The 16,132-nt window shown below is 55.4% G+C and overlaps 2 protein-coding genes across 2 annotated transcripts; one reads left to right on the top strand and one right to left on the bottom strand.

The window, feature by feature from the left end:
* LOC128267778 (bromodomain-containing protein homolog) lies at positions 1-4,428 on the top strand. Its single transcript, XM_053004697.1, has 4 exons — positions 1-2,385; positions 2,450-2,709; positions 2,781-3,191; positions 3,255-4,428. The coding sequence occupies exons 1-4, from the start codon at positions 1-3 to the stop codon at positions 3,730-3,732; spliced, it is 3,534 nt and encodes a 1,177-aa protein (XP_052860657.1). The 3' UTR covers positions 3,733-4,428.
* A 1,154-nt stretch (positions 4,429-5,582) lies between these two features.
* Positions 5,583-9,727, bottom strand: LOC128279181 (mucin-5AC). The gene is made up of 6 exons (XM_053017900.1): positions 7,253-9,727; positions 6,537-7,174; positions 6,284-6,470; positions 6,063-6,205; positions 5,858-5,993; positions 5,583-5,789 (listed from the first exon to the last, which is right to left on the bottom strand). The coding sequence occupies exons 1-6, from the start codon at positions 9,725-9,727 to the stop codon at positions 5,583-5,585; spliced, it is 3,786 nt and encodes a 1,261-aa protein (XP_052873860.1).
* Between the last annotated feature and the right edge of the window lie 6,405 nt (positions 9,728-16,132).

Here is a 16,132-nt window from a genome sequence, read left to right on the forward strand (position 1 = left end):
ATGGGCATCGACTTCGAGGTGAACGACTACATAAAGACGCTGAAGAAGGATGGTGGCCCGTTCAAGTGTCCGATGTGCGAGAAGAAATACAAATCGGTGATCGGATTGCAGTACCACCTGAACAACTATGATCACGACAACCCGTCGCCGACCGTATCGACCGCAGTGTCGACACAGATCAAGCAGAAGGGCCGCAAGATGAAGCTGGGCGTAACGCCGAAAAATCAGCTCGCTGCGAGCCCCCCGAAGGAAGGCATCACGTATCTGGAGGCCGAGAAACTGGTGCGGCTCGATTGCAATGGCAAGGTTATCAAAATTCCAGTACACGACGAACTGCAGATTGTGTCGCTCGAAGAGTACGAGAGCAAGTGCAAGCTGTCGTCCGAGTTTGAGGCGTTTGCCGTGGCCCCGCCCGAAGAGCCGGAAGTGCAGCTGCCGGAGGGCAAGTTTAAGGAGATCGAAGACTACACGATCTGTGATGCGCCACCGCGCCCGAACGCGTACATACGGTTCATCGAAAAGTCGAGCGAAGAGCTGGACGGTGAGGTGGAGTACGATGTGGACGAGGAGGACACGACCTGGCTGAGCATCATCAACGAGCGGCGCGCGGCACAGAACGTCGGTCCGGTGACGGTGGACTCGCTCGAGCTGCTGATGGATCGGTTGGAGAAGGAATCGTTCTTCCAGGCGGCCGCCAACGGGCAAAACGGAGCCGTGGTGGATGATGATGCCGTGTGCTGCATCTGTATGGACGGCGAGTGCCAAAACACGAACGTGATTCTGTTCTGCGACATGTGCAACCTTGCCGTCCACCAGGATTGCTACGGTGTGCCGTACATCCCCGAGGGCCAGTGGTTGTGCCGCCGCTGTCTGCAGAGTCCAAGCCGACCGGTGAACTGTGTGTTGTGTCCGAACACGGGCGGAGCATTCAAGCAAACCGACAAGGGTGACTGGGCACACGTCGTTTGTGCGCTGTGGATTCCCGAGGTGCGCTTTGCCAACACCGTGTTCCTCGAGCCGATCGATTCGATCGAAACGATCCCGATGGCCCGGTGGCGCTTGACGTGCTACATCTGCAAGCAGAAGGGCCGCGGGGCTTGCATTCAGTGTAACAAAAGTTACTGCTACGCTGCGTTCCACGTGACGTGTGCCCAGCAGGCCGGGCTTTGCATGCGCATGGATACCGTCAAAGGTACCGACAGCAATCCGGTCGTGGTGCAAAAGACGGCCTACTGCGACTCGCATACACCACTGAACGCACTGCAAACGTCACCGGATGCGGCGTCCCAGCTATCCGACGCCCGCGAGGTGACGCGCGAGAAGATGAAGAAAGCCCGGAAACTGCTCGCCCTGAAGCGTACCAGTGCGCCGGTCATTCTGATTCCGACCATTCCGCAGAATCGCATCGAAGAGATCTCGTCGCTTGTGAACATCCCAAAGAAGCAGCAGTTCATCCAGCGTCTCATAGCCTACTGGACGCTCAAGCGACAGTATCGGAACGGAGTGCCACTGCTTCGGCGGCTCCAGTCACAGGGTCAGGCACAGGGCACGATGCCGGGCTGTCGCGATCGGACCGACGGATCGCCCGACGCTCGCGAGCTGTACCAGCAGCTCAAGTACTGGCAGTGCCTGCGGCAGGATCTCGAGCGGGCTCGCCTACTGTGTGAGTTGGTGCGCAAACGGGAAAAGATCAAACTGATCCTAATCAAAACCACCGAGCAATGCGTGATGGCACAACTCAACCCGATCGAGAGTGTGCTGCATCGGATTCTGGATCAGCTCGAGGTTAAGGATGACAAGGAAATCTTCCGCGAACCGGTCGACATCGACGAGGTGCCGGACTATATGGACATCGTGAAACACCCGATGGATCTGGGGACGATGCGACAAAAGCTCAAGCGCGGCATGTACGTGCGCATCGAAGACCTGGAGCAGGACTTCGGCCTGATGATACGGAACTGTCTTGCGTACAACAACAAAGACACGATGTTTTACCGGGCCGGAGTGCGGATGCGTGATGCGGGCGCAATTGTGTTCCGCACCGTGCGCAAGGAACTGGAGCGTTCGGGAATGTTTCAGAAGGCCACACCGGTGGCGGTGTCGGCTCCTCCGACGGTTTCGGTTACACCCGCCGCTTCACCCGGTGCTCTCCATAGCCGTGGCACACCATCCGGCGAAGATAGCATTGCGTTGGACATTGAAAGTGAGCTGACGAAAATAACCGGCCAATCGGCGAGTGCGGACCACATCGGCAAGCTGCAAACGCTACTGACGAAAGCGAACGGCATCCGGCACGCACTGACCCGATCGAAGCGTATCAAGCAGATACGCAACGAAATTGCACGCGTCAAGCGTGCGCTCAGCAAGGAACCGGAACGGGCACTGGTACGACTCACCGTCGAATGGGTGGCTCGACAAGCGAAAGGTCTAACATTACATTTTCTTGCAGCTGACCGAGCGCGTATCGAACGATCTACTGGCTCCGGCCGGTGGGCCGCCACCATCTACGCTGTCGGTTCACTCGGCTTCATTCGCCGGAGGCTCTCTGTCACCGAAAAAGCTGGGCCATCCGTTCCACGCCGAACCATCGACGAGCGGCGCGTCCATCGGTGATGCGAGAGTCGCTGTCGGAGTGAAACACGCCACTCCCGACACGAGTCCGCTGAAGGTGCTCAACAGCAGTCCCTCACCGTCGGGCGTTAATCGAAGGTAAAGGCCACGGTCTGGCGTCTTTCGATCCAGATCCGGGAGGTTCTAATTCGGGGTTTCTTTTCCAACAGGACGGCCGTTTTGTTTACGCGCAAAGCACAGGCCGCTCTGAAGAAGCCAGAGCTGCTATCACGCGGGGAAGCCGCTATCGGGGGAGCGAACTCGACAGCGGTGGCGCACGCTACTCCGCACGCCATGTCGACGACGGAATTGCTGCAAAAGTCGGCGAAAAAGATCAACCGTGGCAAACGCATCGGTAAGAGTGGCAAGGGTATCGAGTCGTTCCTGGAGTCGGCCACTTCGTCCGCGCTCGACGGAAAGGGTCTCCGCAAATCGCTCGAAGCCATCCCGGACAGCTTCCGGGTGTACCGTGGGCAGCAGGATCGCGAGATCAGCGACTCCGAAAGCAATCTCAGCCTCACCGGCAGCACCTGCAGCAGTTGCAGCGGGTTCAGTGGCAGCGGCACCGAGTCCGAGTTTGGGTATGTGACTGGCGACCGCGGATCGGTCAACGCGATCTCTTTTAATAATGTGCTCTCTCTTAGCTCCAGCATGGATGATGATCAATCGTTCTGTGACACGGAGATGTCGTCCGGGACTGGCGAACACGAGGACGCGGTCGAACAGTTCCCGGAGAAGCCGGCCCTCGAGCCGCTGAAGCTCGTGTGGGCCAAGTGTCGCGGTTACCCGTGGTATCCGGCCCTCATCATCGATCCATGCATTCCGAAAGGCTTCGTGCACAATGGCGTCCCATTGCCGGCCCCGCCCGCCGACGTGCTGGCCCTGCGCAGTAACTACGAGGAGCCCGTCTTCCTGGTGCTATTTTTCGATGTAAAGCGCACCTGGCAGTGGTTGCCCGTCGGCAAACTGGAACTGCTCGGCGTCGACAAGGAGCTGGACCAGAGCAAGCTGATCGAGTCGCGCAAAGCCACCGAACGGAAGGCGGTCAACAAGGCGTACCAGGAGGCGCTCCACTACCACAGCCAGGTGTCGAGTGCCGATGGGCCGGCGGGAAAGTTATGACTTTACAGTCTGCCGGCATCGGTGGCTCACCGGAAGCGGCCACCGGGGAGGCTTGACCAAGACGAGGCTGACAACGATGACGACGACGGCGACGACGACAACGAGATTGAGAACGAGGGCCAGGAAGACGTGAATGAGGGGGAGGAAGATCAGGAGGATGACAACGCGGAAGCCGAGGGTTCATGTTAGGCGTGTGTGTGTGTGAGATATTCTTAAAGCGCACTCGACTGGCGACGGGCCCGTCGAGAGTATTCATCTTAGTATCCTTACCGATAAGTGTTGAGAGAGAATCTTTGTTGATATCAAATGGACTCATGTGCTGGTGCGGAAGAGAAAGCGTATCCGGTGGTTATCTTTTGTTTCTCTTCGCCCGTCTGCACTGATCTTAGCGATGCGGCGTGTGTTTAGAGTTGTTAGAATGTTGTAAAAAGTGCGATCGTCGTTTGGATTTCACCTTTTCTTTTGTTCAATCGTATATACTGTTATGTGACCCCGGGCTGCGTTCCGTCTGGATTGTTCTTTAAACGCGTAAAACAGGAGCAGTACAGGAACTAGAACAACTAGAACGCCGAACAAAGCTCTCCCTATTCATCCTTCGCGCTCGGTTCATCGAACGCGAATCCATTACGATGCGTAAAGCTTCACGCTGTTAGCGCGATCATTAGTAGTATCTATTTATATGAAACGATAAAATGTTGGCTGAACGATCAAGTGAGAAACGAAGCTATGACCGTCGGGACCGTAGTATGTGTTTTTACTTTTAAAAGACAAAACAATTGGAAAAAAACTACTGTACATACGCTACTAATAAAGATTCGACTTAAAAAAAAGAAGTTATCAAGCAAAGGGCATAATGAATGGACCGGAAGGGATGAATCGTTCACTCAGTTGTGTTCCGTTTTTTTTGGGAAGGAAAGAGAAAGAAACGATACGACCACTCATTATTTGATAATCGAGTTTGACATTGATCAATTTCAGTCGTCGTGATGGGTCGTTTGTTGAGCACGCGGTTTCGGTCCGGTAGTTCGTATCGCCGGGTTTGATGTGAATATCGTTCGGTCATCGGTGCAATCGATCGGTGCAGCGAGACGGACGAGCTACGACGATGTTTTTGTGGGATAAATTGTGTTTACTTTTGTAACAGAAGTGACGCCGTGCAGTGATATGAGTGTGGTTCCATCCGAGATTCTTAGGCCCAATCCCACCCGGTGGTAAGTCTGACCAATTGCTCTTTTTCCGGCCCTTTTCCAATGAAACACAATCCCACAAAAGACACAAGCAAACCGGTTGGAATCGGTTCAGTATGTCGCTTTTAAACACAAGCCTACTTTTATTCCATTTCGTCATCGTTGTCATTCTACCTTTTTCGGTCGCGTCTCGTCAGCCGTTTGGCCGTAGAACACTGGGTTTTTGTTTGATCTCGTCTCTCGATCTCGAGTAACCTTATTATTCGCTGTTTTCGCCTCACAAAAAACTGTCTATCGTAAGCCGCAATCCTTTCTTATCGATAACTAGTGTGTGGTCCCTTGTACGCGCGCACACACACGCACACACACACTAGTTACTAGCTACACTATACACATAAATCAGACTAACAGTGTACGCTACTCCCTGCCTACTTTAACGTTTCTATATATATTTACATTTACACAGTTTTATTGACCCTACCGAATGTGCGCCTTCTTCTTCTGGGCGGCTTCTTCGTTTGTCCGATGATGAATCCGTGGATGGTTCGCGTGTGTGTGTGGCACCGAAATCAAACCATTTATCACAACAACGATCGATCTTTGAAGGCTCTCAGGGCGCGGGACATAGGCGAGGGGGGGATTTCACAGGGGGGGATCAGTCTGTCACTTGTAGTACGTGGACTGCACTGGCCGACCGCTCGAGGTGTAGGTGCTCATTGGTATGCTGCTTTGCGATTTGGTCGTACCACTGGCCGCCTGGCCGAGGCCACCGGTCACCGATCCGAGCCCGGCCCCGAGTGTGCTGCCTCCTCCGCCGTACAGCTGCTCAGCGCCGGTCGGTGCGTAATCTACGTCGTAGTAGATACCGGACTGCGGAGAAGAAAACGGATAAGTGATGAACGGAAGCCTACTGACCAACTACTAAGCCGGAGACTAACCGTAACGCTCGCATTGCTACGACTTTTAGGTCGCGGTACGTTGAAGTTACGCCCCAGCAGATCGGCCCGATCCTCCTCTTCGCTCGAGCTAGAGTTTTCCAACGTCCGCATACCGTTGCGATGCAAGCCGAGCGTTCTGAAACGAGCAACGAAGAAAGGCAATACAGTGGCCGCGTTCGCGAAGGAGATGACGTTCGTCCTGTACCTGGGCAACGGAACTGGTGGCAGGGTGCCGGTATGCATCGGCAGAGTACCGTGCAGCGAGAGCGTGTTCATGCTGCCGATGGTCTGCAGGTTCGGGTAGCCAAACATGGCCGACGATGGTCGTCCGCCTCCGACGGGTTCAGCCTGCAACGGGAGCGGGGAGTAGAATCGGTCATCGGTTAGGAGAGGCGCATGCGTGCGCTCGGGCCGAGTGTCCCTTACTTCGTAGCTTACCGCGTAATGATTCGCTTGAGCCATTACGTCCGCAATCTGCGCCCACCGCATGCGATCCTCGAGCGTCACCTGGTACGGCGCCTGGCCCATGACCGGCGTTTTAACCTGCCCGTTGCCGAGGTACCCAAACACCGGGCTGCCCATGGCGTTCTTGTGCTCCCGTTGCCACTTGCGGCTGCGAGAAAAAAAGAGAGCAAAATTAAGGAGCGGATCCCCGGATTGGGAAGGAACCGAGCGTTACCTCCACATGACCAGACAGATGAGCGTGAGGACGATGATGACGACGGCGGCCACCGAGGCTCCGACGGCCACACCGAGCACTTCGCCGTCGATCTCGCACTGTGTGCCGTAGTAGCTGCCGAGACACTTGCACACCTGCCGATTGTTAGCGTTATCGTAGCTGCACGTTCCCCGGTTGTTGCAGTACGACTCCGGGCAGGTCAGGCACTCGCGCCCGGCCCGCTGCGGCTGATCGGCCCACGGGTCCCGGAAACCATAGTTGCACTCGCACCGGAACGTACCGAACAGGTTGGTGCAGTGCGCTTCCTCGTCGCAGTCGTTCAGCTCATCCGACGTGCACTCGTCCACGTCCTGGACGCTCGAGACGGCCCCGGTTGGCGCTTCGACGTACAGCGCCGAGTTGCCGATGTTGTTGTTCCGCCGGTGGATTACGCCCAGCAGATGGCGCTGGATGTCGGACCGGAGCGCTGGTCGTAGCGTTTCGGCGTTCTCGTCCAGATTGATGGTGTAGTTGACGTACACTACGCCGCCGCCCGGTGACGAAGCCGCCGCCGACGACGGATTGATCGTGTAGATACCGTTGACGCGTGCTTCGAGGAACTCGTCCGAGAACGGAGTCATCGACATGGCTGAGTCCATCTGTAATGCAAGAAGAAAAAGAAGAACAGTGGTTAGAGAGTCCTGCCGGCCTGCCCGACTCGACTCGGCGGTTCTTACCGCACGGATGGCCTCGTAGCTAAGCTGCTGGTGCTTTTCGTTGCCCCGGTCGGCCAACGAAGGGTCCCAGTGGATGCGCCGCTCGTAGATCTTGTCCACGCGCATCGACAGCATCAGCGAGACGATCCGGCGGCACGGGTCGCGGTGCTTTCGGCGGGCGTACCCCGGCCGGCAGTGGCAGCTCGACACTCCGTTCTCCGTCCGGCAGCGTTCGTTCTGTGCCTGGTCGCAGGTTGAGTCATCGCCGACGATGCACGTATCGATGCGGACCGGTGGCAACGCACCGGCCGGATACTTTGGCCGGCCCTGGCCGTGTACGAGCCCGGCGGTGCCACGATGCACCGGAGGACCACCGGCACTGCCACCGGCCAGTCCACCGGCACCACCAGTCGCATGAACCGGTGATTCTGTTTCCGGCACCGCATATCCGGTGCCGATGATGCCTGGCTGTAGCGGTGGCACCTTCGTTGGTTTGGGCCGCACGATGTCCGTTGGCCGCACCACGCCCCCCGCCGTCGGTTGAACGGTTGGCGTTGGCCGGAGCGTCTTCTTGTCCGTCCCGAACAGGTCAATGTACGAGCGTTTGCCATCGATCGACACGAACCCATCGGTACCGGACGCGGACAGGATAATGCTGGCATCGTCGCCAGCCGGCTCGCCCGGACGGGGCCGCTGATTGTAGTACGGGTTGATCTTGATCGTTTGCTGCGAGCCGGCTGCTCCCGAGCCGCCCGGACCTTGGATGGCGGACAGGGTAACGTCGAAGATTTCACCGTAGTTCGGACGAACATTCGACCCGCCGCTAGCACCGCCTAGCGCCGGAGCAGTGTAAATTTCGGGTCGCTTGTTGAACGGGGGCAAGTGTTGGGTGCGTATGACGTTACTCGAACCGGACGCACCGCCACCGCCGCTTCCGCCCGGTTTGAAGTCGGGATCGTCCAGCACGAGACCGGGCCGAGGCTGGAAGCGATAGTCCGGCGGTGTCGGTTTGCTCGTCGCCGGTGCATCCGGGCTGGCGGTGGTCGCGGTTGGTGTAATCGATGTCGTGGTCGTGGAGGTCGCTTCCGAAGTCGTTCGTGTGGTCGTTGGCGGGTGCTCGCCCAATGTCGGAGTTGGAGTGATGTCGTACCGATCCCGATCGCTCGATGGATCGATCGCAGTGCTCGTCGTCGTGCTGGTGGTCGTCAACGTCGTTGTCGTCGTCGGCGATGGCTCCAGGGTGCCGCTCGAGGGCAGATACTCGATCGAGTTGATCTCGTAAACGCTGGGCACCACCTCCGGATCGTGCGCTCCGGGAGGCGGCATCGTGCTGGCGGCGCTCGTGGCCGACTCGATCGTGTACTGGACCTCCGTGGCCGGCTCTTCCGCCGGTGTCAGGGTCGCCACCGATTCGGTCACAGCCGTTGCGTCTTCGTCCGCCTCAGTCGTTGGACCGGGCGCCACTTCGTAGGGCGGATCTTCGATCACTTTCTCGGTGACGTTATCAATCGCGTTGCCTGGATCGTTTCCAGACGTGGGGATGGTCAGTGGTGGTGCTGGTGGTGGCGGAGGAACCGCCGGCCCCGGAGGTCCTTGCGGTTCTCCCACATCCGGCCGATAGTCTACGTTGGTCGGGTACGGTTTGTACGGCGGGATCGGTCGCCGGTTGGCCGAGATCGGTGGCCGGGGCTTGGGCCGCTGCCAAGGGGGCCGGTTCTGAGACACAAAACCGGGCCGGTACGGGTGCTGCATCGAGGGTACAATCTGTTCCGGGATCGGAACACCCGTCAGGAATGGGCGCACGAGCGGATGATCCGGTCTGGGGCCCTGGCCAGCTTGGGAATGCCCTGGACCCGGCGGCGGTGGTTGCTCGTGTGGCTGTAGTAGCGGCCTCTGGGATGTCGGCGGTGTCAGCTCCCCGTCGTACTCGTTCGGCAGGGGCTGGGCCTCGGAAATGCGCGGCGGACCGCGGTTGTTGATGCGCGTGGCCGAGTGGCGTCGTGTGGGCTGCGGGTTGGCCTGCACATTGACGTTCCCATTGAGCAGCTTCACAATCCCGGTGATAATGTCCTGGATGTCCGGGTTCGAATTCTGCCGACCACCGGTAGCAGGTGACGCCGGTGCTGCCGCTTGTAGACGGACCTGCTGGGAGGCCAACACGGCCCGCTGGACCGCCGAGATGTTCATCGCCAGCTCCTTCGTCCGCTGGTACGACTCGTCGAGCAAATCCTTCCCGCTCCGGCCCGACGGTGCCTGACGGCCCGAGGGACCGGTCGCTTCGTGCTGTACACTGTTGGTGTCCACCACCGTCAGGAGCAGGTCTTTGCCGCGCGACGTAAACTCGTTCATAATGGCGGATCGTTTCGATTTGAGTGCCGCCGGCTGATCGGCCGGGCCATCCGAGAGACAGATGCAGATTGGCGGTGCAAGTAGGACCACCAGCAGTAGCAGCAGACCGCTGATGTACAGCGATTGCCCGAGCCGGTCCGAACGCATGGCCACTGATTTGCGCAGCTCGGTGAGTTGGAAACTAGATAGCAAATGATAATCGATCGCTCGCTCGTTTATGTTTCGTTGGAGTTCGAGTTTTCTTCTTTCGGCACTCAGCGGGTTGGCCGCCGGTGTCTTCTACTACTTCTTCTTTCGCTCTACTTTCGATACAGTTTTCGTTTGGTTGATGGAAAGTGCAAGATGCTCAGTCGGCTTGGCGCACCCGAATCGATCCGGCGAAGAGGACGATCGACGGCGACGCTCATCTTTTACCCGTACCGTACCGCACAGCTACCATCGGATCAGCCACACCGAATCTGTAATGAAGGAATTGATGGAAAGTTAGTTCTGGGCGGTTTTTTGAAACAGTTTTCAAGAACGGTTAACCAAGGCACATGAACCAACCACGGTAAAATGGCTGAGAGGTTAGTTTAGAGGTCTCCCAAACTTCAACGATGATTTTCGATCGCCAATTCCTTCATTTGGGCAGCGTCTCCTTTTTTTGTTTTTCTAGTAGGCTGAAGTGAGAGACTGGAAAGGCTTCAAAATATGCTTCCACAGTTGTTATGACGTCATCATTTAATGAAAAACGGTTTCCACACGTGATTTTTTTAGGTCTGAAAGCAGATGGAAGTCGGTAGGGGCCAAATCTGGTGAATACGGTAGATACTCCAACAATTCGAACTTTAATTCATGGATTTTTGCCATTTTAAAAATGGTCTCGTCCTTTTTTTACGAAATGCTTGTACGACCACGTTTAAATATAGAAACGCCCCTTTAATGTACTAATTGAAGGTGAAGAGTTCTTATACACTTTCAACATTCGTTCATAAATTACCTTTGCTTTTAAACCTTCAAAAATAAAAAGCCAATAACTGGACGATACTTGATTTTTTCCATTGTAAAAAATACTGTGATGCGCAGATAAATGGCTCGTAAAAAACAGAATTAAGTGACCGATTTAAATGAAACTTCACACACGTTCATATGAAGAGTGTACCAATATCACAAAATAAGGCTCGTAGCAGCGACCTCTGTTATCGGCTCCACATTCATTGAACAACCCACTACATTCATGTTATGCCAACTATCCTTAGTGTAACCATAGCAATAAGTAGGCCATTACGGCCTGTACGTCCGTCGCCATGATGGTTCAATAAACGTCTTGCGCCTGATAGCCAAGGCCTGCTCTACTCATCCGGCCGAATCCGGCCGCATCGTGAAAACGAGCTAAATAATTAGACAAACAGGTTGTGGCTGATAAAATCACTGACTAGGGTAGGTAGCCAGGGACCCGGGGGGCCGCCGAAAACACACGCGCAATGGACCCGCACACGCATCTAATACCCCGCGCATGGTTGAACTAGAAAGATCGTATCGAGGGCTGTGTGTAACGATCACCAGCACACCAGTTACCGCCGGCCAAGCGCTGTCTGTCTCGTTTTTATATCGCTCCGCTTTCCGAGCTCTCGCTCCCTGTTCTTTGGTATCTCTTGTGGTTCCTTTCCGGGAAAATGGGCTGACCTTAAAACTGGTGCTGGTTACGGTGGTACTACACGCGATCGCGGATGATAACTGCGACCACAAACGCAACCTGTTCCCGGTCGCGGATGCCACGCATCATGCTGCCCGGCTTAAGGCTGATCTACAAAACCCAATTCGCAGTCGGTCTGTGGTGGGCCGAGCTTCTTGTTGGCTCATCCCCGGGACCTGGAACCTTTCATTGAGCAGCCCTTTTCCGAGCTGAGCACTTCGAACCCAACGGACGATCGATAATTGTGGCGCCTGCTCTGAAATAGTTCAAATAACCGTTCCGCGAAGTGGTGTGGCCGCCACGTCTTCGAGGGAACCACCCAGAGACGAAGACTGGCCAGATGGCTCCAGGGCCGGGCTTATTACGATTTAGACGTCTCCCGCGGGGGGCGCTCCATATTAAGATCCAGATGCGCCACCCGAACCGTGTTCCGGACCCGGAAGTGTCGATCGAATTTGGTGCGCTTAAGTTTCACTTTTGCCCGCTCGAGTCGCTGCGCGCAGAAGGCGGCGCATTTCCGGCGATTCGCCCTGGCCTCCGCACACACACTCTTACTTTCAAGCATCGGAACAACATCATCACGATCCAGTCCAGTCGATCGTTCCCGGTGAAAGGTGGTAGCAGATCGTAGCGAGTGTTTATAATTGAATTGGTGCCAACTTAGGCTCCGTTTCGCTAATATTTGAATTGGTTACACAACACCTTCCCGGTTCCCGGTGTCCGGTGTTCGGGGTTTTGTTGTAAGGGAGCTTTGCGGGGTGTGATTCGCGTTTCTTAATCATTAAACCGCGCTCGGCTATGCTCTGTTTGTTCGAATGTACGCGCAGAGAAATAAACATAAAAAGCCCCGTTAACGAGTGGTGAGTTCGCCGTCATCTCACCGTCCGTCCCGGAACTCGTTACTCGAATCCGACATGTCTGTGTATGTGTGTGTGTGGCTCAAGATATGTAGCCTGTTTTCCCTTCGGGGGAGTTATGCACCTACCGAAGAGCGCGAGTTCGTCGTTGGTACGCCCGTCGCGGTCGCGGATCTAAATTTATTCGCTCGTGCTGTGCATTTTTCCCCGCTTTTCTTCATCGAACCCGGCCAGCCAGCCAGCCAGCCACCGATATAGCACCCCAAGGGACACGGGGGGGAGAGAGAGAGAGCCACTTTCTTTCCCTGTCCCGGTCTAATTCTTTTTACAGGCCGCAGCAGCGGGTGGCCTTCGCCGCCTTCGGGTGGACTTTCCCGCCGCCGCCGGTGACGTGACGTGTACGGTGGAGCCACAAGGTCCGCTTCACCGGGCCACCCGGTTGGTGACGAATCGTCGTAGCTGATGGCCACCACCATTTTTGCGCAATCCCCTGCCCGAGTCACCGTGCGTGTCCGGGTCGGCGATGAGCAATAGGTTGCGCGGTTGCGCCATTACGTGCGCGCGCGCCATGCCATTGTGTGAGCAACCTCCTTTCGGCGACAGGGCCAAAGACCGCCCGGCCAAAGGGTGTCTTTGCGCGTTACGAAATGCAAATTTCGGTTCGCAACGATTGTTGCGCGCGTCGTGCATGCGTAAAATTGGACTCGAAAGACAAACGGCACTCAATGGCAGTCGTGGGGTGCATTGTGGTGCACCGGCAGAGCAAACCGGATCCGCGTGCTGCATCGGGGCCATCGGCGGCAGGTTTGTTGGTGTGTTGGTGAAGGAACGCCTAGATGCGCTCCGTATTGCGCGTCTTGTGGTCCTCCCCGCGGGCCTTTTTTTGTCGCTCTTGGAAAGTCCCAGAGTGTGTTCCACATCGAGCAACGCGCGCGTAGTGAAAGTTGTTGTTTATGGTGCGAAATCGTATCGGTTAGAATCGAGGATCGAGGAATGCCGAATGCGTGTCGGGTCGGACACGGACAGTATCACCATAAACCGCTGGCCGTGGGATAGAGGGCACCCCCGGAGGGTCGTTTTAGCACACACACACCTTCCAGTGCCAGTCTTCCATTGGGCTAGTTAGGGTTTCCTCCGCCATAAAGCCATAAAGTGGTCATTATCGGGGCGACTGCAGATTAGCGGACTGATTTTCGCGCAGGTTTAATGATTTTCCAAAATCATTCATCAAGCTGCTCTTTGGAGGCTGCTGTGGTGACCCTAAAAACCTCTCCGATTTCGGTTCGGATCTCTCCGTGCGCACGATCTCCTCTCGGATGTTGTTGTCGGTGGTGGGAAATGAGCAGTTGGCCTTAAAACAGCAGCAAAGAATTGAGCATAATTTTACTCACTTTTGCACAGCTCGTTTATCGCGGTCCTAGCGGGCTTTGGCAACAACAGCAACAGTAACAGCAAAAGGTTCGGTAATCGTACTTCGGCCGGGCGTAGGAAAGCCGGGCAATCATTCAGGCGTTTGGAACGAAAAACCGCCCCAAAAACGAGTTCAAGCTCTCTACAACGGGGCTCTGCTGCTGCTGCTGCGATAGGCCGTTTGGCTCCGGTTCAGGGCTTGCCCCCCTTCGGGGCGTGTGTGTGTTGCATGGGTCAGCAGTAGTAGCAACAGCGGGCAGCAGCATGGGTTTGACCGCCCCGGAGCGGAGCGAAAGCAATTCAATATCTCGGGCCGGATGGTGTAGCACACATATTAAACCCATCCTAGACCCACATAACCCCGAAACTGCACGCACTGCCTCCACAGGCCAGCCCGTCAGGGAGCCCGTTACGGTATTTCACGTTTTTCACGATAGCTTGGCACTGCTTAGGACTTGCGAGGTGGTGGGACGCAGTGACAGAGAGCGTCGTGTGTGTGGTGGTACCGCTATCAGTGCCACTTTACGTGGACGCACCCCGTTAAGGCCTCCACTCTGCCACTTAATGGGGCTGCTTAGGCTCCCTTAGGAATTCCGGTAGCTCAAGAGGGGGCCGGCTCCGGTGGTACTGCAAGCCGGATGAAGGCCGTACTATTTCCGTGGAACAGGATTCTCTGGATGCCTGGGTTAATCGAGGTCGAATCGGCGCCGGCACCGGTTTGTACTTTGCTTTTTTGCTTGCGGATCTAGTTGGCCGCTGGAGCCTCTCAGAGATGCAGCGAGGTGGCGGATCTTGTCTCCTTCGGGGGGCGATAGTTTTGAAGCCGGGCGAGGAATGTTGCCCGGGAACTATTCCGTTTCGATTGTTTTTCGTTTATTTCATACTGGCGATCATCATTCATTGGGAAACGAGCGTAAAACTAGTTTTGATTTGACAACTGGTGGCGGTGTTTTAGCAAGAGTCCGTAGCAAATTAGAAAACCCGGCAAACCTCCATACGATTTGCAGTGTAGCGCAAGAGAGCTAGTTGGTTGAGATCCTCTCAAGTGCAGCGAGGCGGATCTAGTCACCTTCGAGCTATACTTGAACTGTTCGGATGGTGCTTTTTGAGAGGACTTTTCACTAGAAATAAATTCAGCCGGCGAAAATACTAAATACCGTGAACCGTTATTACCTTTTAAATTTCTGTGCCTCTTTCAGGGAAGCACATAACGGAGCCACATTCTTGAGCCACAATCAGATGGCCCGTTTATTGAAGGCAAAGTGAACTCATCTTGCTATGTTGGTGTTGATTGCAAACATTTAGATTTTTTTTACCGAGTTGTTGGGCACAAAAACCTCTAGGCCCTCCTTAAATGGAAACTCTCCTCTCCGGGCTCTCGCTCGCGACCGTAAAAGGAGCCGTACGAAAGGAGCCAAAGCATCTACAAACCTACAAATCGCGGCGGCTCGCGGGACACTCCGCGGTCCGTGATCGTTAAATAAATTTCCAGGCACCGAGTCGCCTGCGTAGAGGGTTACAGCACACTTCGAGCCCTTTCAGAGACCTTTTACCACCATCGTGCGGGCGAACTCGATAGCCATCGGATCTCGTTCATGTGCGCAAACGTGCCTCCCTCTGTGTGTGGGGCTGGAAACGCGTCTGCTGCCGACAGCCAGAGCGCGACATTGACGAAGATAGAAGGCCTCCACGGAGGAAGGGACACCGGCGGCGGCGGCGGGCGGGTTCCCCGGGCGAAAGCGACCAGCCAGTGAGAGGCAGTAGAAAGTTTCTCCTCAGCCACATCTTCCGCCGCTGCCAGATCTTTCATCGCTGCCAGATCACGCGCCGGTGGCCTCTGACGAAGCGATCGGGCAACGATCGCGAAATCCGGAGCCCGCGTAGCGGATGCGCGATGCTGATTCACTGTCAACGTAGTTGTATGTGTGTTCCCACACACACACACACATGTAAATTATAAGAAAATTGGCAATTGGAATCAGTTGATGGTAGGAGATTCCACACCGAGAAAGTAAAATTGCTTAACGTCGGATCAAATGGATAATTGAATTGCACTTAAAATTCACTCAAACAGCAAACAGAAATGGCCTCCAGAGGGAGAGTGAGAGCGAGAGCGAGATGGGTGTGACGGTCGAAACGGCCAATAGAGGGAAAAAGTGATTTATTATGAGTCGAAGAGTGAAACGAATCGGGCAAACGAGTGTCTAAAGAATGGCTTCGATGGCAGATTCAAAGACTGCAGCATCAACCACTCCCCACGGGGAGCCAACAACATTCCTTTCGGGCCACAAATTATGGAATCGCCACCACAACAAGTGTTAAACGAAACCGAATCCCGCTCGCCCGCACCACACCAAGGTCCACCAAAAATCTCTCGGGGGGAAAGAATGGACCACAAAACAAAAAATGCCGAAACCGAACCGAAAAGAAACGGGAATGATACGCGTAGCTCTGTGGAAAACCTGTTTTTTTATCGTTTGCGGGGGACAGAAGGGAAAAGCTGGCACGAAGGTGTGCCAGTCAATGTCAGTAGGTACAATGTCTCTCGGATCGGATCGGTTCGGAATTAATGATTTTCTTTTCTCCATTTAACATTGTAGAGCCATTCAC

This window comes from Anopheles cruzii, chromosome 2 (genome assembly GCF_943734635.1).
Source record: "Anopheles cruzii chromosome 2, idAnoCruzAS_RS32_06, whole genome shotgun sequence".
Taxonomy (NCBI): Eukaryota; Metazoa; Arthropoda; class Insecta; order Diptera; family Culicidae; genus Anopheles; species Anopheles cruzii.

Excerpts from the sequence above, each read along its gene's own strand:
- LOC128267778 (XM_053004697.1), top strand. The coding sequence starts at position 1 with ATGGGCATCGACTTCGAGGTGAACGACTACATAAAGACGCTGAAGAAG. Across the intron at positions 2,386-2,449 it reads AGGAACCGGAACGGGCACTG|CTGACCGAGCGCGTATCGAA; the intron begins GTACGACTCACC and ends ATTTTCTTGCAG. Across the intron at positions 2,710-2,780 it reads CCGTCGGGCGTTAATCGAAG|GACGGCCGTTTTGTTTACGC; the intron begins GTAAAGGCCACG and ends CTTTTCCAACAG.
- LOC128279181 (XM_053017900.1), bottom strand. The coding sequence starts at position 9,727 with ATGCGTTCGGACCGGCTCGGGCAATCGCTGTACATCAGCGGTCTGCTG. Across the intron at positions 7,175-7,252 it reads GCTACGAGGCCATCCGTGCG|ATGGACTCAGCCATGTCGAT; the intron begins GTAAGAACCGCC and ends CTTGCATTACAG. Across the intron at positions 6,471-6,536 it reads ATCTGTCTGGTCATGTGGAG|CCGCAAGTGGCAACGGGAGC; the intron begins GTAACGCTCGGT and ends TTTTTCTCGCAG.